This window comes from Myodes glareolus, chromosome 13, assembly GCF_982192425.1.
Source record: "Myodes glareolus chromosome 13, mMyoGla1.1, whole genome shotgun sequence".
Taxonomy (NCBI): Eukaryota; Metazoa; Chordata; class Mammalia; order Rodentia; family Cricetidae; genus Myodes; species Myodes glareolus.
The window spans coordinates 30914146-30938284 of record NC_142038.1 but is presented as its reverse complement, the minus strand read 5'-3'; the positions used below and the strand labels follow the sequence as shown (position 1 = coordinate 30938284).

General features: G+C 43.8%; 1 protein-coding gene across 3 annotated transcripts in view; it reads left to right on the top strand.

The window, feature by feature from the left end:
* Megf10 (multiple EGF like domains 10) overlaps positions 1-24139 on the top strand; it is a 158811-nt gene that overhangs the window by 45330 nt on the left and 89342 nt on the right. For all 3 annotated transcript variants that reach the window (XM_085699845.2, XM_048419611.3, XM_085699844.2), the window contains exons 2-4: positions 5029-5161; positions 12602-12703; positions 14464-14564. In XM_085699845.2, the coding sequence (XP_085555971.2) occupies positions 5046-5161; positions 12602-12703; positions 14464-14564 (319 nt within the window). In that variant the 5' untranslated portion in view covers positions 5029-5045. The remainder of the gene's footprint in view (positions 1-5028; positions 5162-12601; positions 12704-14463; positions 14565-24139) is intronic.

Below are 24139 nucleotides of genomic sequence, written 5' to 3'. Positions count from 1 at the left end.
TCCAGATGCTGAGTTTTAAAAGGAGCAACTGTGCAATGGCTTGACTGGGAAAACAGTTACTGCCAGACATGAAGACCCTGAGTTAATAATCCTAGCACCAAGTATCCAGACCCAGCTGCTTCTGAGGGCCATGTCTGGGTCCATGGTCCTGCTGGGGCTGGGGTCTGTGTTGAAGTCCAAGGCCACTGTTCCTACAAATGTCTCACTGAAGTCTGGGGTTGGGCCTCAGTCTGAAGCCTTGGTGGAGTCTGAGGACCATGCCGCTGCCAGAGCCATGCTGATCTGTTTGGTCAGCCCTTCCACCCAAAGCCAGGATGTCATCTGGGCCCGAGATGGTGCTGAGGGCCATGTCTGGATCCATAGTCCAGCTGCAGTTGCACCTGTGTTGATATCTGTGGCCCGTGTCACCTCAGGGGATCATAGGAACCATACATGATGAAATCAGAGAGCCATGATGAGCCAGCTCTGCCCTTCACTGGCACTGAGAAAGATGGCCCTGCCCCTTGCTAGACATTGTAGCAAGAGAACTGACCCCAAATCACTCAGAAGAGATGGCCCCACCCCTCACCACAGGCCTCCAAGACTGACCCAGAGGGCATGGACATAGGGGAGCAGGATCCAGCCCCACAGCCAGGCCTTGGGTTGGCCCACCCTACAGCTGCCCCATGCAGGACCTGCTGGAGCTTGTGAAGTGACTCGTCCTGTGGAATCTCTACGACTCTGGGTGGCAGCAGGGTGTCCCAGAGTTCTGGTGAGGATCCAGTGACGATGGTGTGCCAGAAACCAGAGGCCTTGAACCGGACCAATGGCCCGTTGCAATGAACATTTGCTAGGAACCTTGATTGGACAAAAGGGTAGATTATGTGACACACTGAGGCTTTCAGTGCCACCAGGATGAATGAAGAGGTTTTGGAGAGGCAGGACAGATGAAGGAGCAAAGAGGTTTTTGGGGGTTTTGTTTTGTTCTCGTTTGTTTGTTTGCTTGCTTGTATGCTTTGTTTTGTATTGGTTTTTTAAAAGTTTTCTTTTTGGGGGGAGCTGCAGGAGTGAGGGGAGGATATGGGGAGCCTGGGAGGTGAGCATAATTAGGGTTCATGATGTGAAATTCCCAAAGCGTCAGTAAAGAAATGATGTTAAAATAAAGAAAGGAAAACCAATCCTAGCACTAAAAAAGCTGAGAGGGTGCTTGCTTGTAATCCCAGCTTTCAGGAGGTGGAGACAGGTAGGTCTCTAAGGCCCACTGAGCATCCAGCCACCTAGCCGGATCCTAGAGAGAGACCCTCTCTGTAAACACAAGGCAGAAGTCTCCTAAGGAAGACACTTATGGTTGACCTGTAGATACACACATACACACGCACACCCCTACCCACAAGCACGTAAACAAAGAACGTAAACAAGAACAAAATAACTCAAACAAAAAGACCAAAGCAAGGAGGAGATAACTTCAGTCTGTCTTGTTAACCAGCCTCTCCCAGAGATTATTTGCCTCGGGTCCAGAGGAAAGAAAACGGACAATTCATGATACAAGTTATACAGTAAAACAGAACACACAGAGGCTTTTTTTTCTTGGCAGTTTGGTTAGCACCAGCAATTTCTTACTTTCCAGACTAAACAGTTCTAATTGGTAAATGGATGGTTTGATTTGAAATGGTGGCTCAGGAGAAAAAAATTCCCAATTTGGGGTAATTGTTTATGAGTCGTTGGCAGATTACTGTTAACCAGCCTTCATGGTTGTCTTTGAGGGACAAAATGAAAGCGAGTGTGCATATTTCACACTTCATTGAAGGAAAATACTTATCTGGACAAAGAGGAGCTACGGGGTGGGGAAAGATTCTCTCTGCTTATGTGTTACAACCAACTAGACTCAACGTTTTCTTTTTCTGGTGGGCAAGGGAAACACTAACCACAAAGTATGTGTCTTCAGCTGTAAAATGCGGACAGTCAGAGCCCCCTGCTTCCCGGGCAAGTTACTGTGAAGATAACATTGGCACACAGGCCTCAGTGCGGTGTGTAGCCTCGGGTAGCAGAGAGGAGTGGTTACTGTCCTTCTCAGCGTGAATTATCATTCCATTCTACGTAGAAGAGCTTCTTAGCTCTTCTATATGAGAGTCAGCTGCACGGCCCACAACTTCTTAATGTGGGCCTGTGAGAAGTATCGTTCATTTGCACTGATTCATAAGTTGTAGTTCGGCTACCTAATTAGGCTTCAAATATTGGAATTATTTAGTGACTACCCTTTTAAAAGATTTCACAGCCTGTCTTGATAGCTTACACTGTGTTTAATTATCCTGCAAACTCATGATGTTTTTCTTGAGCTTTAAATACTTCCCCTCGATTTCTCTTTTGTGGAGTCAGAGATGGGGAACTTGGTTAGAATAGAAGGCACTTAAAGCGTTTGTCCTTGTGGGGGTCTTGATCTTGAAGAATTTAAAATTCCTCATTTCATCTGTCCTTCTGAATCGGATGACTCTACTTTCATATCTTAGTTTTTAGGTTTTTCTGCTATGCTTACTATTGTTGTTATTTATTTATTTAAAGTAACATTATCAAGTGTGATATCTCAAGACAGCAATTTCTGCTCTTTAGGAGGCTAAGGCAGTAAGGTTGCAGGTTCAAGGCCTGCGTGAGCTTCAGGATTAGATCGAGATCAGTCTAGGCAATTTATCAAGAGCCTTTAACAAAAATTTTTAAAAGTTGAAACCATGCTGGGAATGTAGTTTAGGGGCAGAGCATTTACCCAGCATGCATGAGACCCCTGCTACAGCCCCTAGAATCATAAAACAAACTAAATAACAGCAACAAAATTACATGATCTTTTCAAATCATCAAGTTATTAGTTAGGACATTAGGTCCCCATATGACAACTTTTTGTGGTGTGAAAAGTTAGTATACCTTCTCAAGATACCAGCTCTCACCCAGAAAGCAACTGCTTCGGTCAGGCAATCGGGCCCACTGTTGCTAGTTTTTCTGCAGGCAGGACATTGCTCAATTTCCTTGTAATATGTAAATAGGCCAGTTCTTTCTAGTTCTCTGTCCATTTCTATGACATGTTGATGACACAGTGTGCCAAGGAAGCCTTTTGAATTGAGCTCTAGCAAGTGAAGGAGTACACGTGACTTCCTGTTATGTATCATTGTAGCTCCGAAACACTCACACCTGGTGTAGTCTCTGTACATAGTGGGAGGTTGATAAATGCTCACTCATGGCTTTGCTTGAATACCTAATTGGAGCCTCAATCTAAAGATATCCAAGCTGAACTCAGTGGTAGGCTGTCCGGTTCCCCTAGGGCCAAATCCCAAGTCTTTCTCCTTGATTATTCCTACATAATGTGACCAAGACATGCTGGTCCCATCTGCTAAAACATTTCCAGAGTCACTCATGTCCCTGGTAACCGATGCTGCTTTCTAGTTCACTCCTGGTGGTCTGTCTGCCCTCTTCTTGACAGATGTGGATAGAGTCAGTCTTTCTGTACACTGTAGTAGTGTATAAAGTGAGGACAGGACCTCTCTAAGGTATGGTTGAGGGGAAGGTTTTTATTGTAGATTTGAATGAGAACACAACAACCAGAGACGTCTGGAGGAGTTCAGAGCAGGGAGAGAAAGCAGTAGACTAAACATGACCAACAGGCTGGACCACGCCATAAGAGAGGGGTGGAAGTGAGAGAGGAAGGTAAGAGAGTGTATGTAGACAAAGGAGACCAAGAGAGAGGTAGAGAGAGAGAGAGAGAGAGAGAGAGAGAGAGAGAGAGAGAGAGAGAGAGAGTCTAAAAGCAGGACCAAGAATGCACATGGTCAAAATGACAGGGTTATATGAAAGAGAAGTTGGGGGGTGCGGGAAAGCCCATGAGCTAGGGACGTTTAGGGTAGGGGTAGGATGGGAAGAGCCAGGAAGCCGGCATGGACTCTGTAACAGGTATTTGTGATGCTGAGAGGACCTGGAGGTCAGCTTGCATTTTGGGATGTCAATAGGTACCACAGTTAGCCATTTGTCCAGACTTTCTTTGGGGCATGACAAGTAGCTCTTTGTTGTGCTTGGACAAAGCCCCAGACTTTATAGTAGTTTACAAACCCACTGTGATATGTCCACTGCCTCTCTCTCTCCCTCTCTCCCTCTCCCTCTCTCCTTCTCTCTCCCTCACTCTCCCCTCTCTCTCCCTCTCTCTCCATCTCTCCCCTGCTCCCCAGCTGTTGTCTTTCTCCTACAAGAATTAGTTGAGCTCCCTAAATGCACCCAGCCCTCCCTCACCTCTTTACCCACTTCTTGGAACTTCTGTCTCTTCCTGCCTCCTGCCGGTGTCCCTGTTTACCAGGTTTCCAAATACATCGCTACCATAGACTTGAGCTTCATTTTCTTCAACGTCATGTCTAAACAGATTTACACGTTTTCCAGGAATCTGAGTTTTGAGAAACCGCCGTAAGAGAGTTGGTTTTGCTTTTATTCAAACGATGGAAAAACCAAAGCTGTGTGTGAAGAAACTTGTGTCATGTGACCAGGCATCTCAATGGGCAGGAAAGGGTGCTAGCTTCACAATTTTGGATACCTGCATTTTGTTGTGCCTAGGACCGAGTGGCACTCCTTGCCTGTGGAAGGAGTTGAGTTGCTTTATGAATCTCAGCCTGGGGCTGAGGGGCCTCTCTCCACACTCAAAGGGGTCTCTGTTTCATCATGCATTCTTGGGACAAAGGAGGCCAGATTCCTCTGTAGGCCCTCTTCTTTCAGAAGGAAATATGCCTCGCAAGAGAAGCTGTGTTGCCCTAGTGGGTTTCTTCAGGATCAGAAGAGCTTTTGTCACGGTGGTCTTTAATGACCACCTGCATATTTTAGTCACTTACAAAATGGTCGGGACCCTGCACAACATAGGAAATACCTCTCTCTCCCAGCATGAGGAATCTGGTGACCCAGCTATTTCAATAGGTGGCTTGTGTGTGTTTCAGCCCCAGTGACAACTGGCGCCGAGTCCCCTGCTCTACTGGAAACGATTCTGTTTCGTGGTTTTAATGCAACATCATTGTTTTTTTCGTCCTGCAGATTGTTCTTCCAAGAAAATGGCCATTTCTTCAAACTCATGCCTGGGTGTCATCTGTTCCTTGTTGTGTTGTTGGATGAGGACAACATCCTCTCTGAACCTGGAAGACCCCAATGTGTGCAGCCACTGGGAAAGGTAAGCGTCCTGAAAGCAGCCAGAGCGGTCTATTCCGTTGTCCCCACAGGCCTGACGCGTAGACTGGAATCTGAGAAGACACTTTGAAATGGCTTTCCTGTGAAAAATCAATTTGATAAGTTGAGTCATGTTACTGCCCTTGGAATGCATGTTTTGTGTGTGGGGGGATCTGGCTCTCACACGGGCACAGTGGTAAGATGGAGGGAAACAGTAACTCAGCTAGAGTTTGGGTGGAAGTCTGCGAGCACTTATCCAAACGTGGTGACGTGTGACGCTGGATCCATGCGTGATGCTGTTGCGTGAACAGTGAGAAGCAGCCTGGTGTCACATGCTATACATATACTTTGAACTGTATAGGACTGAAGCAGTTGTGCCGTGGATAGCTTGGTGTTTGGAGCCAGGTCTGGTCCAGGCCTGGTGTGGCATACTCCTTCCATCCCAGCTCCTCACAAGGCTGAGAAAGGAGGATCACAAGTTCAAGCAAGGTCTGCCATCCCTACAGAATCAGTTTCAAGACAGAGTTGGCACTTTAGCAAGAGCTTGTCTCAAAATGGGAACGGAGTTAAAGGCGGGGGCGCAGGGGCAGGACTGCGGCACTCTTGACTTGGGTTAAATCCCAAACATTAAACAAATTGCAGCCTGATTTTGGGATAAACAGGGAAGGCCACATGGAGGTGCAGAGGCAGCATCCCCTGAGGTGCCCTGGAAGATGGGAGTGGATAGCAGTTCAGGATGGGGGGGCTTCTACAGATGGAAGACAGATTGAAGTTGGTGTCTTAAAGATCGCATAGAACTGCAATCAGAACAGTCAGTGGGGCACTGGAGAAGGTAACATCAGATTACACAAAGACGGGAGTACCCAGGTGGGAGATTCACATAGGAAATATCCAAAATGCACAACATTAGAGGCCACCTTAGGGATCTTCCAGTTCCCGCTGAAGCTGAAAACGCCAAACCTGCCCTATGTGGTACAGTGTCAGCAAGCACAGGCTGCAGAGCTGCCTAGAGGGCCTCAGGAACGAGGGCAGTTGGTACCCCACAAAGTAACAGTTCATCAGAAGGTTTAACCAAGCAGACGGTGTTCAGTACTTATACCATGAGGTGCATTGGGACTGGCTGAAGCACAATCTCACCAGCTCTCAGTGGCGTTTTTGTGCCACCCTCAGCGCCATGATTAACAAAGAGCAGAGTGCTGGGAGCATGCCAGTGACTTCCACCTCGCATCACGTATGTTTTAGAACCAGATCTTGCTGCCACCTCTGTTGGCAGCTCAGAATCTGGGTAACAAAACGCGACTACTTTATCAATTAATGAAGTTACAGAACACGAAACTTTATGCTGTGGAGAAAATAGGTAATATAAGGTTGTATGAATTTATGGTAGTAACAGTGTCATATAGAATGAAAGGAACAGGCACCTACTAATTACCTTTATCATCTTAATAGCATCTTCCCTAGGATATTTCAGTCAGGAAGTATGCAATAAGTAATATTGAAATAGTAGGAATGAGTTTGAAACATGCAGTAGTGTGTGTGTGTGTGTGTGTGTGTGTGTGTGTGTGTGCATTGTATCAAACTTGGAGTTGGAAGGAACCAGCTGACAGTTAACCATCTTAGTGGTTGGTGGCTTTCGGTGTGAGGCACAGTTATAGGTGTGAGATGCTGAGAGTTGCAGATCAATGGATCTTGAAAATCAATGTCTTGACTGGGATGTGAAGCTGGTCCACCAGAACTTAGAGCCTGCAATGTGTATCATTGCCCATGTGGAAAACAGGAGGAGGGAGTTGAGGGAAATGCTCATAGGTTTGTATGGTCCAACAGGGCTTAGGAAATAAAACAGAAACGTGTGCCTGGGAGTGGCTGAGAATCTAGCATTAGGATGTTCAGCATGATGAGATATGAAGCTACTGAGGAGTTGACCCAAAGGAATGTGGGATCTTCCAACCAGAACCTTTGGGAAGAGCAGGTTTGACTTGATTCCTTACCCTCATTTGAGTAATGCTGTCAACATGCGTTGTCCTGCCTTGTTCACCAGTGATAATTCCCACTGTCTTGGACCTTGGGTGTGGCATGTCCTCAGTAGAAGATTTTTAAAAAGTGGACCCACCTCCTGATAGTGAAGGAGATGGCCAAACATGGATATGAACTTGCACAGTGAGAGAGGCAGGCCACAGGCCACCTAGTAGAATCTAGAGTCAGCCCTGAAATAATCACTATGAGGGAAGGAGACAATGGGGGCACTAAAGGACGTGGGCACTAAAGAATGTGGGGGACTAAACTAAAGGACGTGGACACTGAAGAACATGGGAGCACTAAAGGATGTGGGGCACTAAAGGATGTGGAACACTAAAGGACGTGGGACACTAAAGACGTGGGGACACTAAAGGATGTGGGACACTAAAGGACGTGGGACACTAAAGATGCGGGGACACTAAAGGATGTGGGGACACTAAAGGATGTGGGGCACTAAAGGACATGGGTTTTTTACATGCTACTGGAAAGAAGGGACCACAGCCACACCTCCTTGTTGATGCAAGTTTTCTTTTAAGCTGATGATTCCTGCGGAAGGCATTAAAAAAAAAAGTACATTAATAATAGTAAAAAAGGTTAGATCGATAAAAATGACCAAATGCGGGGCCTTTGGGATGGCTTAGTGGCTAAAGGCAGTTGTGCCAAGCCTGAAGTCCTGGGGTCCATTCCTAGGACCCACATGGTGAAAGGAGAAAATTGGTCCCAGTATCTGTTCTCTCCATATTACACACACACACACACACACACACACACACACACACACACACACACACCTACACATACACAGTATACACACATGCACGTATACATACATATATATATTCTACATACATACATGCATGCATACATACATGTAAAAATTGCAAAAGTGCAGGTAGCACATATATTTTCATAAACCGTAATAAGGAGGCCAGTCCCAAGGACATATTCTTGGTAGCAGGGTTTGAGAGGAGCTCACGTAGGCTGTTTTGCAGTGATAACCACCTATACTCTGAGGTTTAGAGCCAGGAAATGGAGCCTGCTTTCCCAGTGGGACCTTGTGGAGGATGTGCTCTCAGGCTCCACCAGCCCTGCAGTGTCAAAATCTGCATCCTAACCAGACCCCCTGGTGTGTGTGTAGACCTTCACCTTGGAGAAGCACACACAAACCCTCTACCAGGCCCTGCTAGCTGCATCTCCACTGGTCTTCGAACGTTTACTTCCAGATAGCGCCATGCCTTGTTTTACTGCAGCAGCTCTGGTTTTGGGACACTGCACATAAAACACAAGGAGAGAAAATTAAATCCTGATGAATGTGTACGAGGAGCCTGTGAGTGGAGGAGCCCTGCCCAGCATCCTGTTGGAATGCCAGCAACTCTGAAACCCTCGGCTCCCTCCCATCCCTGTCTTCATGAGTTCCAGCCTTTTCATCTAGGTTCTTATCAAGATGGCATGAAAGAGGAGAAATGGCTCCTTTCCCAAACCCCCAATTAGTAATACAGAAGTGGTAGTAATTGAATCAGCAGTCCTGAAGTGAGCCTAGAGAAGAAATGATGATTATTACCATATCTGATTAAAGTAACAAGATAATTCAGGCAGATAAAATGTAATTAACCACTTTGGAATGTGCCCAAGTGATGATGGCTTGCCCCCTCCTGTTCTGTGACCTTAAATTAATTCCTGCTGGGGTTTCTCCCTTGTGATGCTTAATAGGTTAAAATCATGATGATATGTTTCTCTGTGTTTGTGGAGGTTAAACAAACAAGTCGCAGAAAGCAGAGGGATCGAATTCCTTTAGCAGAGGGGCTAATGCTCACCACTTGGGTTTGAAGCGTGGAGTGTTCTGGAGTGCCGTCTGAGAAGAGACAATGTGAGGGACAGGATTTGTCAAGGCCACGGTCAGTTGTTAGTGCTGACTCCTGAGCATCAGGACTTCCTGTGACAGGAAGTAGACTATAAGGAAATGTACTACACAATATTGCTTTGATCTTCTTCATCTTTCAGGCCTTTTGGGAGCAGCTCCTGGTCAGTGTGGTGGCCTGAACTGCTAGCAGAGGGGACAACATGGTTCAAACAGTAGCCAGACATTGACCATGGCACAGTGATGAGGGTGTTGGGAGAGGTGGGCCATTTTGCAGGCGTCCTCCTTCCTGATGTCAACATGCAGCTTCCAGCCAATGGGCTCTTTGAGAAACGGCCACCTAATTGTTCAATGACAGATACTAAGTGAGTTAGGTGTAGTCACTGACAAAGACTATTTGTAACGATGGGAAAGAGTTTGCAATGTGATCTTAGGTTTCAACAGTGTATACATTTTGTGGTTATAATGTAAGAGAATCCAAAACCCTTAAACTAAAACCCAAAGAGTACAAAGGACAGCAGTGTGCTGTCTGTGGGTGAACAGTTGTTACAGAATGCTCTCATTCTTGTTTGAAAGTTTGTTTTCCAAATTTCACAGTGTCTTTAGAATTCTTTAAAACCAGAAGAGGAAGGAGTAGAGAGCTAGCCCAGGCAGTAGAAGTCTGCACATGCCTGAGCTAGACCTGAGTCTGTCCCAGCTCCTATGTAAAAAGCATAGCATGGTGGCTATGCCTGTGTCTACACACAAACCAAGTTTTCACCTCCAAGGGAATAAGAGTTTATTTTGGAGGTAAATCTGAGTGATTATGGCCCAGGAACACAGATTTAGGTTTCCAAATTTTATTGTTCCAAGATAGAAGCAGTTTCATGAAGCTTTTTATTGTAACAGAACAAAATAAGTAAAAAAATCAGGGCATTTAAAAAATACCTTGGTAGAAATATCAGAGAGGTGGGTTACAGCCAGGTGGGAGAATTTTAACTATAGGCCTCAGATGTTATAGAAAGCATTCTTAGCTCTTCCACCGGGAGAGAGTAGAGTTTTGTTAAGTTACTAAATCCCAAAGGTTATGTGTGTTTTAGCAGGATCTTAGGTCTGGCAGAGGTGGACAATGACTGGCTTTTTATGGGGCTAGTGGTAGCCCAAGAGAAACTGTAATTAGGTTCTGTAACTGCAGCCTTCCAGCTTCTCTACAGTCAGCAAGGTTTTAACGAGTCAATCAGTCCATGTGGACAGCTTCCTTCTGGAAAGGCTTGCTCACACTTGTAAGCCCAGCACTGGTAGAGACAGGAAGATCCCTGGGCTCACTGATAGTCAGCCTAGCCTATTTAGAGTCCTCGAAGCCAACGAGAGACCCTGTCTTAAAAGACAAGGATCCTGAGAAGCAAACCTTTCCATTAACCTCTGTTTCTACGCACCTGTACATCACATGTACTGGAACACAGATGCACATGTGCCCATGCATGCACAAATGGCCACCTTTGCTCTCTAGGATGTACAAAACTGGATTGTGTAGCTTGTCCCTTTGCAATTGTCCAGGAACCCTGTGCCAGGTCAAATTCCAACAAACTAATTTAGTTCAACAAAATCCATATTGTAGAGCCTGTTAAAGTAAGGATCTGCTTTGCTTTGCTTTTTCCTTTTCTTTTCTTTTTTATTCCAAAGCACATGAGGGAAGTGGCTCATTTTTCCTATAGGTGATGCAGGTCCATAGTTATGGTTAGGTCTGTCCCCAGAGGAATGGGACAGAGACATAATAATGTGGCTTCAAGATTTAGTTATCTGCAAGCAACTGGCTAGGAGAGCAGACAGACGAGCAAGGAACTCTCAGCATTTCCACTGGTGTGAACCTCAATGTGCTGCTGGGAGCTGAAAAAATATTAGGAGCTTATGTGACCTGTCATTTTGAGAGCGCTGATATTTTAGCAGAGATCTCTAGCTTCGCATAAAATGAGTCACCTCATGCCCACACGGGCTTGCTTGCACCTCAATCTGTGCTTATGGGAAGGAGCGGGGCCTCTTTGATGGTACAGAAAAGTGATGGTCGTCTACGTGTATGTTAGGGATTCTGGGAAGACATCACCATGCCAGCTCCAATTGTCTGTTTAAAATATGAGAATCAAGGCCCAGGGCAGTGGTAAGACCTGAAGAAGGTCATCTCTGCTTTCTCAGAATTACAACCTTGCCCTCTTCTAACCCAGTGATCTTCTCAGAGGGCTTGCTGTTTCTGCCTAATATTTCTTGAGGATCTTTAAATATCCCTAGATACTACACAGCAGTATGCCAGAAATTAAATATATATCTTATATCTCGCTCATATATATATATATATATATATCGTGATCATCCTGTGTCTCTCCCCTTGATGTGCATAAACAATGATGTGTATAAAACAATCCGGACAAGTTGCAGACCAACTCTTTGTGGGTCGCCATTGCACAACCTGTCCAACCAGGTCTTCTCTCTGTCTAAGCTGAATTCTTCATGTTAGAACTTCAAGTTAGAAGTTAGAACTTCTTCCTCTTGTCCGTTCTTGTGTTGATCATTCTTGTTAACGAGCTTAGACTATTGATTTCCCTGCAAGTAAGTCAATGATGCTGCCCCATTTTGGTTTTTTTTGTGTAGATTTTAATGGAGACAAAGCAAATGGAGCAAGCCTTTCAAAAAAGAAAATTTTCCTGATTTTCTTGTAGGCATCCATTTTATGATGGAACATGCAAAATGCTCCAAACACATATAGAACTGAACATCCAGTGTTCACTATATTTCATTTTCCCAGGCCACAGGATCTCATGTTTCCACCCTACAAGAAGGCTTTAGTGGAGTGTAAAGGAAGACAGAGCGTTGAGAAGGCAGCAAGCTGCCGGCATGACTGCCTCAAGCTGACTATCTCTGCCTGTTTGTATTTTCAGACCTGGATGTAGAGAACTCATGGTAGCTTTCATTTTTGTGTTCTGTACACTCCTCTGCTGCCTGGGAAGCTGGACCAGCATATGAAAGCCAAGTGCTTCAATTGTTCTGAGCTTTCAAAATAATCAGTGAAATGTAGTCGGTGCTGAATACCGGGATTGTATCTCTGCTTATTAACCTTGAGGTTTGTCTGCCGACTTACGGCGAGGACTTTTCATGAAAGGTCTTTGTTGTGCATGGAATCCTGGGAAGAGAGCAGTGAATTAAGTGCAGAAAGACACAGCGATATGTTTTGAAGTCTGGGAACGTTATCGTAGCATGGACAGGAAAAGGATTTCTGTTGCAAGGTGTAACGTGGGCCCTTGGCTTTTATTTTATTACTTATTTTGTCTTTGTGTTGTGCTGGTTCAATCAAAAATCTACGTAAACATGAATGTCTTCTGCTAAAAGCCAGTGTGAGAGCTGGGCAAGTATGTTCAAAGCATGAGTTTAATCCTTAAAACTGCCAAAGGAGAAAAAAAAAATCAGTGTGGGGCTGCAGATAATGATAATTTAACCTTTGTTGTTTTGTTTGTTTGTTTGTATTTTTTTTTAACTTGGGGATCCCATCACTAATGTAGCAGTAGAGGAATGCTGATTCCTGGTTGTTGCTTTTCTTTCCAGCTACTCGGTGACCGTGCAGGAGTCGTACCCGCATCCCTTTGATCAGATTTACTACACGAGCTGCACCGACATCCTGAACTGGTTCAAATGCACGCGGCACAGGTAACGGAAGCCTGGATATGTTTGTGCGCTCGCCTGTGTGCAAATGCAGTCCTGACACAATCAGAGGCCCCAAGTACTTGAGAAAGTGCATCCCCACACCCACCCAGAGAGCAGTCGCTGAGGGCTTAGATCCCAAGTCCAGGGGGCAGCAAAAGGGTGACATGGTCCATGACCTTTGTGAACTTACAGTCTAACTTCAGGCGACACATCTACTGTTCTTCCTGTGGTTAGAAAAACCTCGTCTAGCTCCTGTATAGAAGGTTGACTGGGAGAGACATATTTTTTTTAAAAAAAGTATTTATTCTTTGAGAATTTTATACAGCATGTTTTTATCATATTTTCCCATCCCCTATTTCCCTTCAGATTCCATCTACAAACTTCATATTATTTCTCTCTCATAAAAAATTCAAATAAACAAAGAAGGGAAAAACAAAGATTTCCTAAAAACGCATGGAGTCCAATGAACACACATAAGGCCTGCGCGGGCTCAAGCTGGTAGAAATCCCAGAAAAGGGGAGGGGATGTGACACAGAGTCCCATCCCAAGCAAGAAGCTGTTTGCAGGTCCTGTCTGCTGAGACAGGGGAAATCTGTTGTCTTAAATGGATGACACTGGGTGTGTCAACTATAACTCCAGGGCAGGCCCCATGCTCGGGAGAAGTCTGCCGGCACAGATTGGAGACATTTTCCCCTTGGTCATAACCAGATACTCAGAAACTCAGGCCTCAGTGTCTGTTTCTGGTTGGACATTTGACTCAGTTTATGTTGAAATTTAGTGTTTAAATGAGATAGACTATCTATGATCCATGAGAACACAGAACCCAAAACATCAGTACTTGTCATGAAGGGAACTCTCTGACTTGACTTCTTAGTTAAGTATTTATAGTATCATAAATTATGGGTTGATTGTGGTACCTCTTATTTTATGATCTAGTTATTTGTTTAATATCTTCCTTTTTCCTTCCTTCCTTCTTTCTTTCTTTCCTTCCTTCCTTCCTTCCTTCCTTCCTTCCTTCCTTCCTTCCTTCCTTTTTTGAGACAGGGTTTCTCTGTGTAGCCCTGACTCTTCTGGAACTCTGTAGACCAGATTGGCCTCAAACTCAGAAATCCACCTGCCTCTGTCTCCTGAGTGCTGGGATTAAAGGCGTGTGCCACCATGTCCAGCTAATATGTGTCTTTATTAATCAGATTTTACATTCTCTATCTTATCTTTCTAGAAGTGTAAGTTCTAATAAGGGAAATAGAAAGTCTTTATACTATTTTGCTTGCTGACATTCATTCATTCCTTGGTTCCTAAAATAGTGCCTGCAATGTGCTAAATGCTAAGGAATGCATGTATTTCTTGAATCAGTGAATGAATGTACTTCAGTTAAATCAGATGATAAAATTAGTCTTCCCTTTTATAGAAGGATGACACTATGTTCGAATTTTAAAAGAAAGTTCGTGAATTCTTCCTTTGAAACATAAGTGACAGGCATCATATATTAAATTAATCAATACTTTGCATCTTATTTTCAGGTAGTTGAAGTAGGGAAATCACAGCACTTCTAATACCTTGCAATAAAGCTCAGATTGGCTGGCGTTGGGAATATTCTTTACCATCTTAATAATGAACTGTAACAATCTTGGTCAAGCCTATATTCTTTTTATATCCTTCTTGTTTTGAGACACTTTGCTGATAGCTACTTTTGTTAAAGCAGAGATCATTCCTTATTAGCTTGACAATCAGAGTTAATTTTGCAATCATTTGCCTTCATACAGAATCAGTTACCGGACGGCCTACCGCCATGGGGAGAAAACTATGTATAGGCGGAAATCGCAGTGCTGCCCCGGATTTTATGAGAACCAGGACATGTGTGTCCGTAAGTAAGGTGTCCATTCTTCATGCTGTTCTTTCATGTCCAGTGCTGCCTCTGGGAGTGACAACTGAGCTGGGGATTTTGGAAATAGGATGTTTGGGACGCTCCCCTTTGTGCCCTGTTTGTTGGGCTCTTGGCTTGTGTCCTGCAAAAAAACATTAACTTGGTCCCCAAGTCTACTGTGGGACAATGGTTTTATCTGGTAAAGATTTGCTTCTTGTACTTGTCTAATAAATGCTGATTGGCCAGTAGCCAGACAGGAAGTATAGGTGGGCCGACCAGGCAGGAAATAGAGACAGGGCAATGAGAATTATGGGAATAGGAAAGTTTCAGTCTGCAGTTGTGACCTAGACGCAGAGAACACAAGATATGACTGCCTTGTCGAAAAACGTACTAAGCCACGTGACTAACACAGACAAGAATTATAGGCTATAGCCTGAGCTACTGGGCTAATCAGTTTATGATTACTGTAGGCTTCTCTATGGTTTCTTTGGGACTTAAGGGTTGGGGGAACTGGGCCGGACAGAAAACTCAGTCAACACAAGCCCTATCAAGACTCTGCAGATGAGTGTTGCCTGAGGAGAAAACAACTGTACGGAAGATGATGTAAGGGCGGATGTGGCCTTGTCAACTGTCGTTTCAGCTGGAAATTGGTTAGGAGTCGCTGGGCTGAGGTCATGAGCAGGAGCATCATTGTCTTGCTGCAGCTAACTTCTGAGGGGCCAGTGTGCTTTTTTTCATGTCACAGAAAGATGAAGAGATGGGTCCAGGGTGCGAAGCACAAGTGCCTGTTTACCAGCATTTTCTTTCCCTGCCGCAGAACCCCCCACTTGACTCTGAGACATCTTGGGAGAAACCTAGAGCTTATAACATTTTCTGAAGACTCTAGATCTTTTGGAATGCTGCTACAGTGGTGCTTTCGTAGTATTATTTTGAAAGAGTCATTTAGAGGAGAGATCATGAAAACCTATCTAATTCAAGTGTTGTGACTCAACACCCAGCTTTACAGCAACCCCATCTCCTGAGCAGAGGCACTGATATTGAGGCGAGCAGAGACAGAGGTCTGCTGTAATCTGGAGGCAGTGGAGATGCCTGATGGGTCTGAAGGGACGGCCCTAGCTCTGCCAACCAACCGCTCAGTTGGGTGGCCTCAGAGTCATCATCTGTACCTCTAGGAGATCCCTTATGCTCCTTCTTGACTCAGAGAGTGGGGTTGAGGAGCTAAATCTTAATGCAGACATTAGTAGCTCCCCAACTTTGGTTCAGAACTGCCACTGTGTCTATTGACAGATGCTCATGGCAAACAAAAATACAATGTGGAATTAACAAAAAAGAAACAGAAGTACACAGTGCATGGCTCGTGCAGGCAGTAAACGTCCTCCGGAACCGGCAGTGCTTTGTTGTGCTATAGATAGCTCTAAATTAAACTCGTGTGACTGTACACATGATCTCTTCGCTGTCTCTGTTATGAACTGCTCCGCAAGCTGTCCTTGTGCTTTAAATAATTCACTTCCTAAACCAGGTAAGTCCAAATTCCTAGAAGTAGAATTGCTAAGCCAGAGGTGTACACATCTGGAGGTATAGACACGATCAGGAAGTGAGAATGCCCGTTAGCATACACTCTCTGACAAGTTTTGTTCCTAATTTGCATATCTTTGATGAATGAGGATGGTGGATAAGGAAAATTACATGTTTGTGATCGAATAGAACAATCAGCAACTGATGTCATTGGCCGCAGCTGATGAGAAGCTGTCAGAAGAAAGAGAGACTGGGAATACAGTGGAGGGTGGAGGCCTTACTGACTGGGCTGGTCATCCTCCAAGGACATGGGTGACATGATTTTGGTGCCCTTAGCTAGGGGTCAGTCTAACAGACACAGTTGTCAACCCACACCGAGAGTATTTCTGTCCTCAGATCGTAGGACTCGAGAATAAAGCCGCAATACTGCTACTCTGCACAGGGCTTGGGGTTGCCCAGGCCTTGTCTCTGCCATGACTCCCCTCCTGGAATGCCTGCATGGAGGAAATGAGATCCAATAGGCCAGTTAGTGTGGGAAGTATGGACCCAAGCAGGATCAGTTAGAGAGTGCAGCTCAGTGTTCCATGACCGCAGCTGCAAATCTATGAGTTCATCTTGCCTGGAATTATGTTGGCAAAATATCAACCCTTTTCTCCCCCTGTGTTCCCCAGGCTATGTGAATAACACCTTTAGCAATTGCTTCTAAAATCCTTTTTCTAGGCCTTCTTAGCTTACCAGCTATCCCTATAGGCAGAAAAAAAAGTTGTTTTTTTTTCTTTTAGATATGTTAATGTATTTAATCAGCTTACTGTCTACTCTCACCAGCCTGGGGGCTATTTGGCTTTTTTAGGGCAGTTTGCGTTTTTTTAAGATGTGATGTCTTATTTGGTTGCTGAACACCCTGAAAAGAGCTGACTTCTCTCTTGATGGTGATGAAGGCTGTCTCTCTGTAACTCGTCTGCTTTCCATACCCCTGGGCTAGCTAGGTATCACTGTGGAGACAGCAGGGAGACAGAGGATAGAGTGCTTGGGCTACTTTTGTGATCTCTTCCCAACAGGATTTGCTGCCAAGCAGGTAGCATGGTAATCATTTTTAACTGTTCCCAGAAAGGAGAGGAAGTAGGGACCGGTCCTTAGTTCAAGTTGATCATTGACTACCTGCTTTCCTGGAAGGCAGAGAAGAATGCTTTCTTCTACAGTTGCCACCAAATTTCTTTTTTTTTCGTCTTTTTTTTTTTTTTACTTTGTTACTTAAGCAGTTCCTTCACCCAAGATACCAAAGTTCAGGGTAAGAAAAGCATGCTAAGTATTAATTTATGCCTTTTTTGACACCACATTCACTAGTGAGCCACCAAATTTCTTTGAGATAGCTGAAAAATCCCCTCCAGGAGAAACTGGTTCAGGTATACCAGGATGACCTTGAACTTGTGACGAAGCCTAGGATGACCCTGAACTTCTGATCCTCCTGACTCTGCCTTCTGAATGCTGGGATTACAGGCCTTGTGCTACCATGCCCAGCAGATTTGGTTTATACAGTGTTAGGTATCAAAACCAGTGCTTCACACATGCTACGCTATCACTCTGTCAACTCAACTACATTCGCAGTCCTTAAAGAACATTTGGTATTCTATTTTGCCATGCAAAGGAATTCATTGTTTTTTGTTTGTTGTTTGTTTTCCCCCAAATCATTTCCTCCTCTTCTTCTTCATAAGAAAAAACATGTCAGGTTCGATAAAGAGTGTTCAGTACAATTAAAGTTAACATGTACTGATTGTTTATAATATAAAATCCAAGGGATGGCCTCTGCGATTGCATACCCACCCGAGAGAGCAATGCTCCTCTCAGTTTGCCCTAAGTAATTTTTAATGGCTTCGAAACAACAACAGATGAATAGTTGTCTTGGCCAAGTGTTTACTCTGTGCCAGGCATACAGATCATCATCCTAATCCCCCACACTCACCATGAGCCAGGTATGGTCATATATATTGTAGATGAGGAAACTGAGGTGCTGGTGAGTGGGAAGGAACGGGGCTGTATATATAGTCGGTGTGTGGAATGAGCTACTTTGGCCAAGTGAAAGAAAGCGGCAAAGCAGCTGGTAGTTGGAGAGTCACCTCGTTCCTGTCATTCTGTGTTTCTCAGGACTGGCTCAGTGGCATTACGGTGACACGGCCTCATGGGTATCAAAGGAGCTGATAGACAATTCTTCTTTAGAAAGCAAAGTCACTTTATTCAAATCACAAATTCCTTTCTGGGTTTTTTATGCTCATCTCTTTTAAAGTGACTAAAACGGGCAAACATTTTCTCTTTTGATGTTGTCCTTTGAAAAGGTTTCTGAAAACAACTTTTGTAGATATTGTTTTGATAGATAACAAATATGGCAATTCTGTCTGAATGAGCTGGGCAGCTGCTTGCGGATGCAGAGGTGTAGCTAGGGGGTGGGGTGGGCCTAGCAGTTAGTGAGGGAGCCTTGGCTGGTCCTCCTTCTGTTTAATACTTTGAGGGTTCTGAGGATAAGAATAGAAGTTCAGAAAAACGCAGGAGCTTTTAAATTTCATGTCCAAAGCAGGGTAGGTCTGGAGTTCAGCCTTTGTGGGGATTCTCACAAAAAGTCCCTCAAGATGTTGCCTTCCTTCCATGTTTACTATCAACGGAGGCCACAGAGGATGTTGAAATATACTCTTTATTCTGCCAGCTACAGGGAGAAATCTCTGGAGAACAACACCATGTTTTTCTTGTGTTTGGAGCACAGTGAGGAGACCTTCTCTGCTTGAGACAGGAATGAGTGGGCAGACTCTCTGGGGAGATGGTGAAAGGCAGACCCTAAACCAGCGGGTCTGGGCTGGTCACAGATCTATGTGTTTCTACTGAAGGAAGGTTCATGGCTGTGCAGAAGCCACGGGGCCACAGAACACTCTTTGAGCAACAAGGCTTCTGTAGGAGACCGAAGAGTGTTATTGGGCAGGAAGAGGAAATAGTGTAAAATAGAAGCCCTTTTTTTTTTTTTTTTTGAGAGTCTGCTTGGGAAAAATAAGAAATAGGAAAAATTTTTCACCAAGAAAATGTCACTAGGACATGAAGATATTTGTGATACTGAGAATTTTACTCTGTTCATAAATAATGATGAATGCTAACCTAATCCATTCCTGAATTGGGTCTACCTGATTTGATATCTAGCTATTTTTGAGATGGAAAAATTTTCATCTTGGTGAAGCAATGCCCAGAGAATGAAAATAGTTGAAATGTGTGTGTATGTGTGTAGAAATGTGTGTGTGTCTGTGTGTTTGTTTATATATGCATGTAAATACATGTTTTTTAAAGTCACCTATTTGATCTTTTATAAAGAATGCCATTGATTAAATTGTTAGGTTCTTGTACATAACTGCATACTCACTCAAACATATGCCAATACATTTTTATTAACACGCACCAATATTCACGTTGGAATCTCTGTTGTCTTCTGTGGTTCTTTGCTGTAGGTTGGTTAATACACTGGTTTCATACACTCATCTTACTGAATGTGTGGGTATCATAGTTATGAACCCTGAGGTTCATCCGTGTTGCAGTATGTGTTGGGATTTCCTTCTTCTCTATAAGGTCATGTGTTTATTTGTCATTGTTTGCTGAAGCCTTTAAACCCCAAAGAGCATGATCCATGTTAGTACCTTGATGGAGCATGCCAAGTCCATTGTCTTCACTGTGGCCTATCTCAGATGCCTTACAATGTAGATGCATTGCTTCCCACTGTGTTTCAAATTATATACATTGGTTGTCTCAGTTCTTTGAATATTTTAATTCTTTCTTAAGAGACTGAATTTATTTTTTTGTCTAACAATCATGATAAATGACTCAATCATGGATTCTTCTCATTTATTTCTTGTGTTCTATGACCACATATGCCTTGAAAATGTTAAAATGATATCGTTTCCATTATGAAAACTCACGACTGTTTTGGAAGTGAAATCTCAACTTTGAGCAGTTCTGTTTGAGACTGAAGAAGCAGCCAACCTCTGTTGATGTCCTTCAGGGCTTTTGTCTGCGTACAAAGGCAGCAGCGTGGTGCAGACTGGGGAGAAGGCAGACCGACCATTGGCTCCTCCCTTCTCAATGGGGCCATTTTGTTTACTAGAAAGAAAAGACCTACCCTACTTCAGAGACAATAATTTGTTGTGTCTTTAATTTTTTCTCAAAATATTTTTCTCAGTGAAGTAATTTTTTTGTCTTTATGAAACATGAGAGGGAAATAAAACAGTCACTCATGTTGCCATTTTAGTGTAGAGTACTATAGATGTTTTGCCTCTTTTTAAAATCCAAAACAAATTTATAGATTTACACCATGTAAACACCTTTTGTGTGAATAGTTTCATTCATTCGTATTATACCATGGATATATTTCCTATAAGTAAATCAAATCTAATAGTTTAGTCATTAATTTACATAACTAATGAGTTAATCATTTTTTGGGCTGAATAATATATTGATATGTACCAGTGTTAGCTACTAAAATAATAAGCACCATTTCATAAATCTTTCTGCAGAGATGAGTGATTCATAAGACAAATTATGCTGAGTAGAATTTCTGGGACAAAGAGCATATGAGTCTATTTTGTGTTATTGTAATGAAATACCTGTCGGGCTGCTTTTCAAAGAAAAGAGGCATATTTAGCTCACAGTTCTGCAGGTTCAAGAGTATGGCATTGTTTCTATCCTGGTAAGTAATCTCTTGGCTGTGTTACATGATGTGGAAAGAATGCATGTGGACAAGATTATATATATATACATATATATATGTATATACACACATACATATACATACATACATACATACATACATACATACATCGCCTAGGAGAACTAACTAGGGTCCCAAGAGAAATAATCTTCCTTGAGGCACACTCTGATCATCACAAGGACCTCCTATTAAACCCTATAGCTTAAAGATCTACATCATTTAGAACTGACATCGTTAGGATCAGACTTGCACATGAGATCTCTTTGGGGGAAACACACAATGATCACAATCCAAAGCACAGCAAAGAGGGTGCAGATTGCATGAATTTGGATTCGGTTTAGCTATGAGGTACCCGAAGGTGGCCAAACCAATAGGGGACAAAATAATTTCTACCTTTCCCATCTACCATCTTCAGGGGGAGTGGTCTGTACTTCCATATACCACAATGGAGTGCCACATATCAATCTAGTTTCCAAAGAGCCAGTGGAAGAGGCATGAAAAGAAGACCACAGGGCAATGCAGCTACCTCTTAAGGTCATGCCGGAAGTGATCATGTTCCATTTCCTCTTTTATACTCATGGTCAGATCTCATTAATGTGGGACATCTGTGGGAGAAGATAATGGGGTTTGAAAGACAATGGCAAAAATGATCTTACCCACACATTAAATACTAATGTGTTTTCATCGATGCTGCCAAATTGCTGTCTAGATGAGTTATAACGATTTGCATGCCTCCTCACCCCAGCAATACACGGGGGTGCCCATCTCCCCATAACACTGACACTAAATATTACTGTTCTTTTCATTATGTTGGGTGAAAAAAGTTAGGACTTTGCTGTCTTTTGCATTTCCAAATTACCAGCGATGCTGAGCTCTTAAAACTTACTTCTGTTATCTATTTGTTTTCTGACTTAAAGGACTGGGGCAGAATGGGAGATGAAGAGAGACTTTGCCTTTCAGAGAACCACAGAAAACAAATTAGAACAACTGGGGATGATGCAAAAGGAAGGAGGATGAGGAGGGTTTGGGGGCTGGTGAAAGTAACAGCTGGAGACTTAAAGACTGACGAGCACATGTCTAGAGCTGAAGTCAACAGAAGCACGGCTAGGATCTCCAAAGACTTTTAGACACACATCGTCTGTGCACCCCAGCCTTCCATAGAGCCTTCCCTCCCAACACCTTGGCTGTGTGCTGCTTCTCTAGTGAGGGGTACTCAGGGCAGTCTCCTATCTCCTCCCCATGCTCTCTCCCCTGTGGGGAGAGGTGATCTATGACCTCATGACAGTGAGAGGAGGAGAGCTCTTGGTCCAACAGAAACACAAGCGTGTAACTCACGTGAAGGATTCCAGAGCTGTGATCCCCAGAGTACTGTAGCTCTTTCAGGGACATTTTGGAGTAAAAAAAAAAAAAAACCTTAGAAACTATACTAAGGGCCTTACCATTGTCTACATTATAATTCTGTGAAAATATGCTTGTTGCTGCACACAAATGATCTCCAAATGCTTCTTTGGGATCTGGCCTTTAGAAAGCTGGAGATGGCTTACGGATTTGGTTACACAGGACTTGGACAAGCTCACGAGTGGGATGCTAGCAGCTCCCCCTTGGTGGGAGGGAGTTGATAAATTCAGACACACATCATTCAGATGTTGTCCTTGGCTTCCTTTTGGCTGATGACAGAGCGCAGACCACTGTAAGCCCGGCAAACTGCAGCAGACTCACCAAGGAAATGTCCAGGACAGGACTCCCTTCCCAGTTCACTTCCCACTCTCTGCCCCAGATGTCCTGCTTTTCCCTGGGTGCTGTTGCAAAGGAAGGGACACTTCTGAGAATGTTTTCCTCCGAGGGGAAATTAAAAGCAGGTAGCCTATCCTCGTTAGATGGAAGTCTAAGGTTAACTTGAGTTAACTCTAATGGGGGACTCTCAAGCTTGCGGGGCATGCAGAAGGGAAGGGGCTGAGCTCTGGCTTCTCCCCCGTTTAGCTTGCAGGCCAGCTCTGGAGGATCAGTTCCCATGGTTGTGCCCTCTTGTCTTTGGCACTTGTTAAGAGAACCTGGGAACCGTAAATAAAAGGCCCCAGCTCCCACACACGGCTCTCTATATGATTTCCTGTTCTCAGCAGAGAGCAGTGTGACAATTGATTACCAGAGCAGTGGAGAAGTATTCACAGCTGATTTTAACTTGGCCAGCTCGATGTACAACTGAACTGGCCAATGGGCAGCTAGAACTGTGGTTGGCATTTGTATGAGAAAATAACTCTGAAGGCAAGAACTCTGCTCTACTTTAAATGTCGTTTTTAAAAAGGAAAAGAAAACAAAAAAATCAGAATATATATTTTTACATTGTTTAGTACTTTCTACATGCATGTTTTTGTGATGAATCAGTTTTCTTTATAGAACCTAAGTAGAAATTTTTGTGTTTAGAAGCTGCTAAGATAAAAAATAGTTCATACTTTGAGTGGAAAAATATAAGACCCTATTTTTTTATGAAGTAAAATAAAATAGGCAATGGACTTTAAACTGAAATACCGCAGCAAGGACTGTGAGCATCTGCAGCTCGCTTAGACGGGATTTATTTCCTTCCGAAAGACATATGTATTGTACTTTGGAGAGCCACATGAGGCCTTTTGTCATGTGACACATAATTCTCTCTCATGCGCCCCCCAGCCTCTTCCTTTGTCTTTGGATATTAAGTTATATTAGCCTGGAATTAACAAAAACGCTCCTTTTCAGGAGAATAGATGCTTCTTTTGGAAGCAGCTGTCTGGAACGTGGTTATTTCTAAAGAGTCTCAGGCTAAGTCTGGGATGAGAGAAAGCTTGGGTAGTCAATGGGTGACCCAGGATTGCAGTGGGTGGCCTGTGTGCACCCTATTTTCTGTCCCTGCGATTATCCAGCATCCGAAGGGATTTTTGATCTCTTGGAGAGATGTCATGGAGAGCTCAGTTGTCCCAATTAATCACCATGGTCCCTAAATCACCTGTTACAAGCCCCCGTTAGGCCCATCTCTGCCACTTCACTGACGGTCATGTCATCCACTATGCCAGGACAGACTGGTTGCTTCTGGGAAAGCCTAGGTATTTGCCACACTAACTCAGGAAAACACTGTCTACAATTTTCTCAAGCGGATGAAGACATCCGCACTGTGTCTCAGTGTCAGCCTAAGGAGGATTGTGCTGGGAGAGAGACAGCAAGCGTGAGTCTGTGGACCAACTGGGTGAGGCTTGGGGAAAGACCTGTCTCACCTCTCACCCCTCGGTGATAGTGTGTGACACGTATCACCTTTTATCCAGGTTTTGTGTGACTTGAGTTTTGTTTTGTTTGTTTGTTT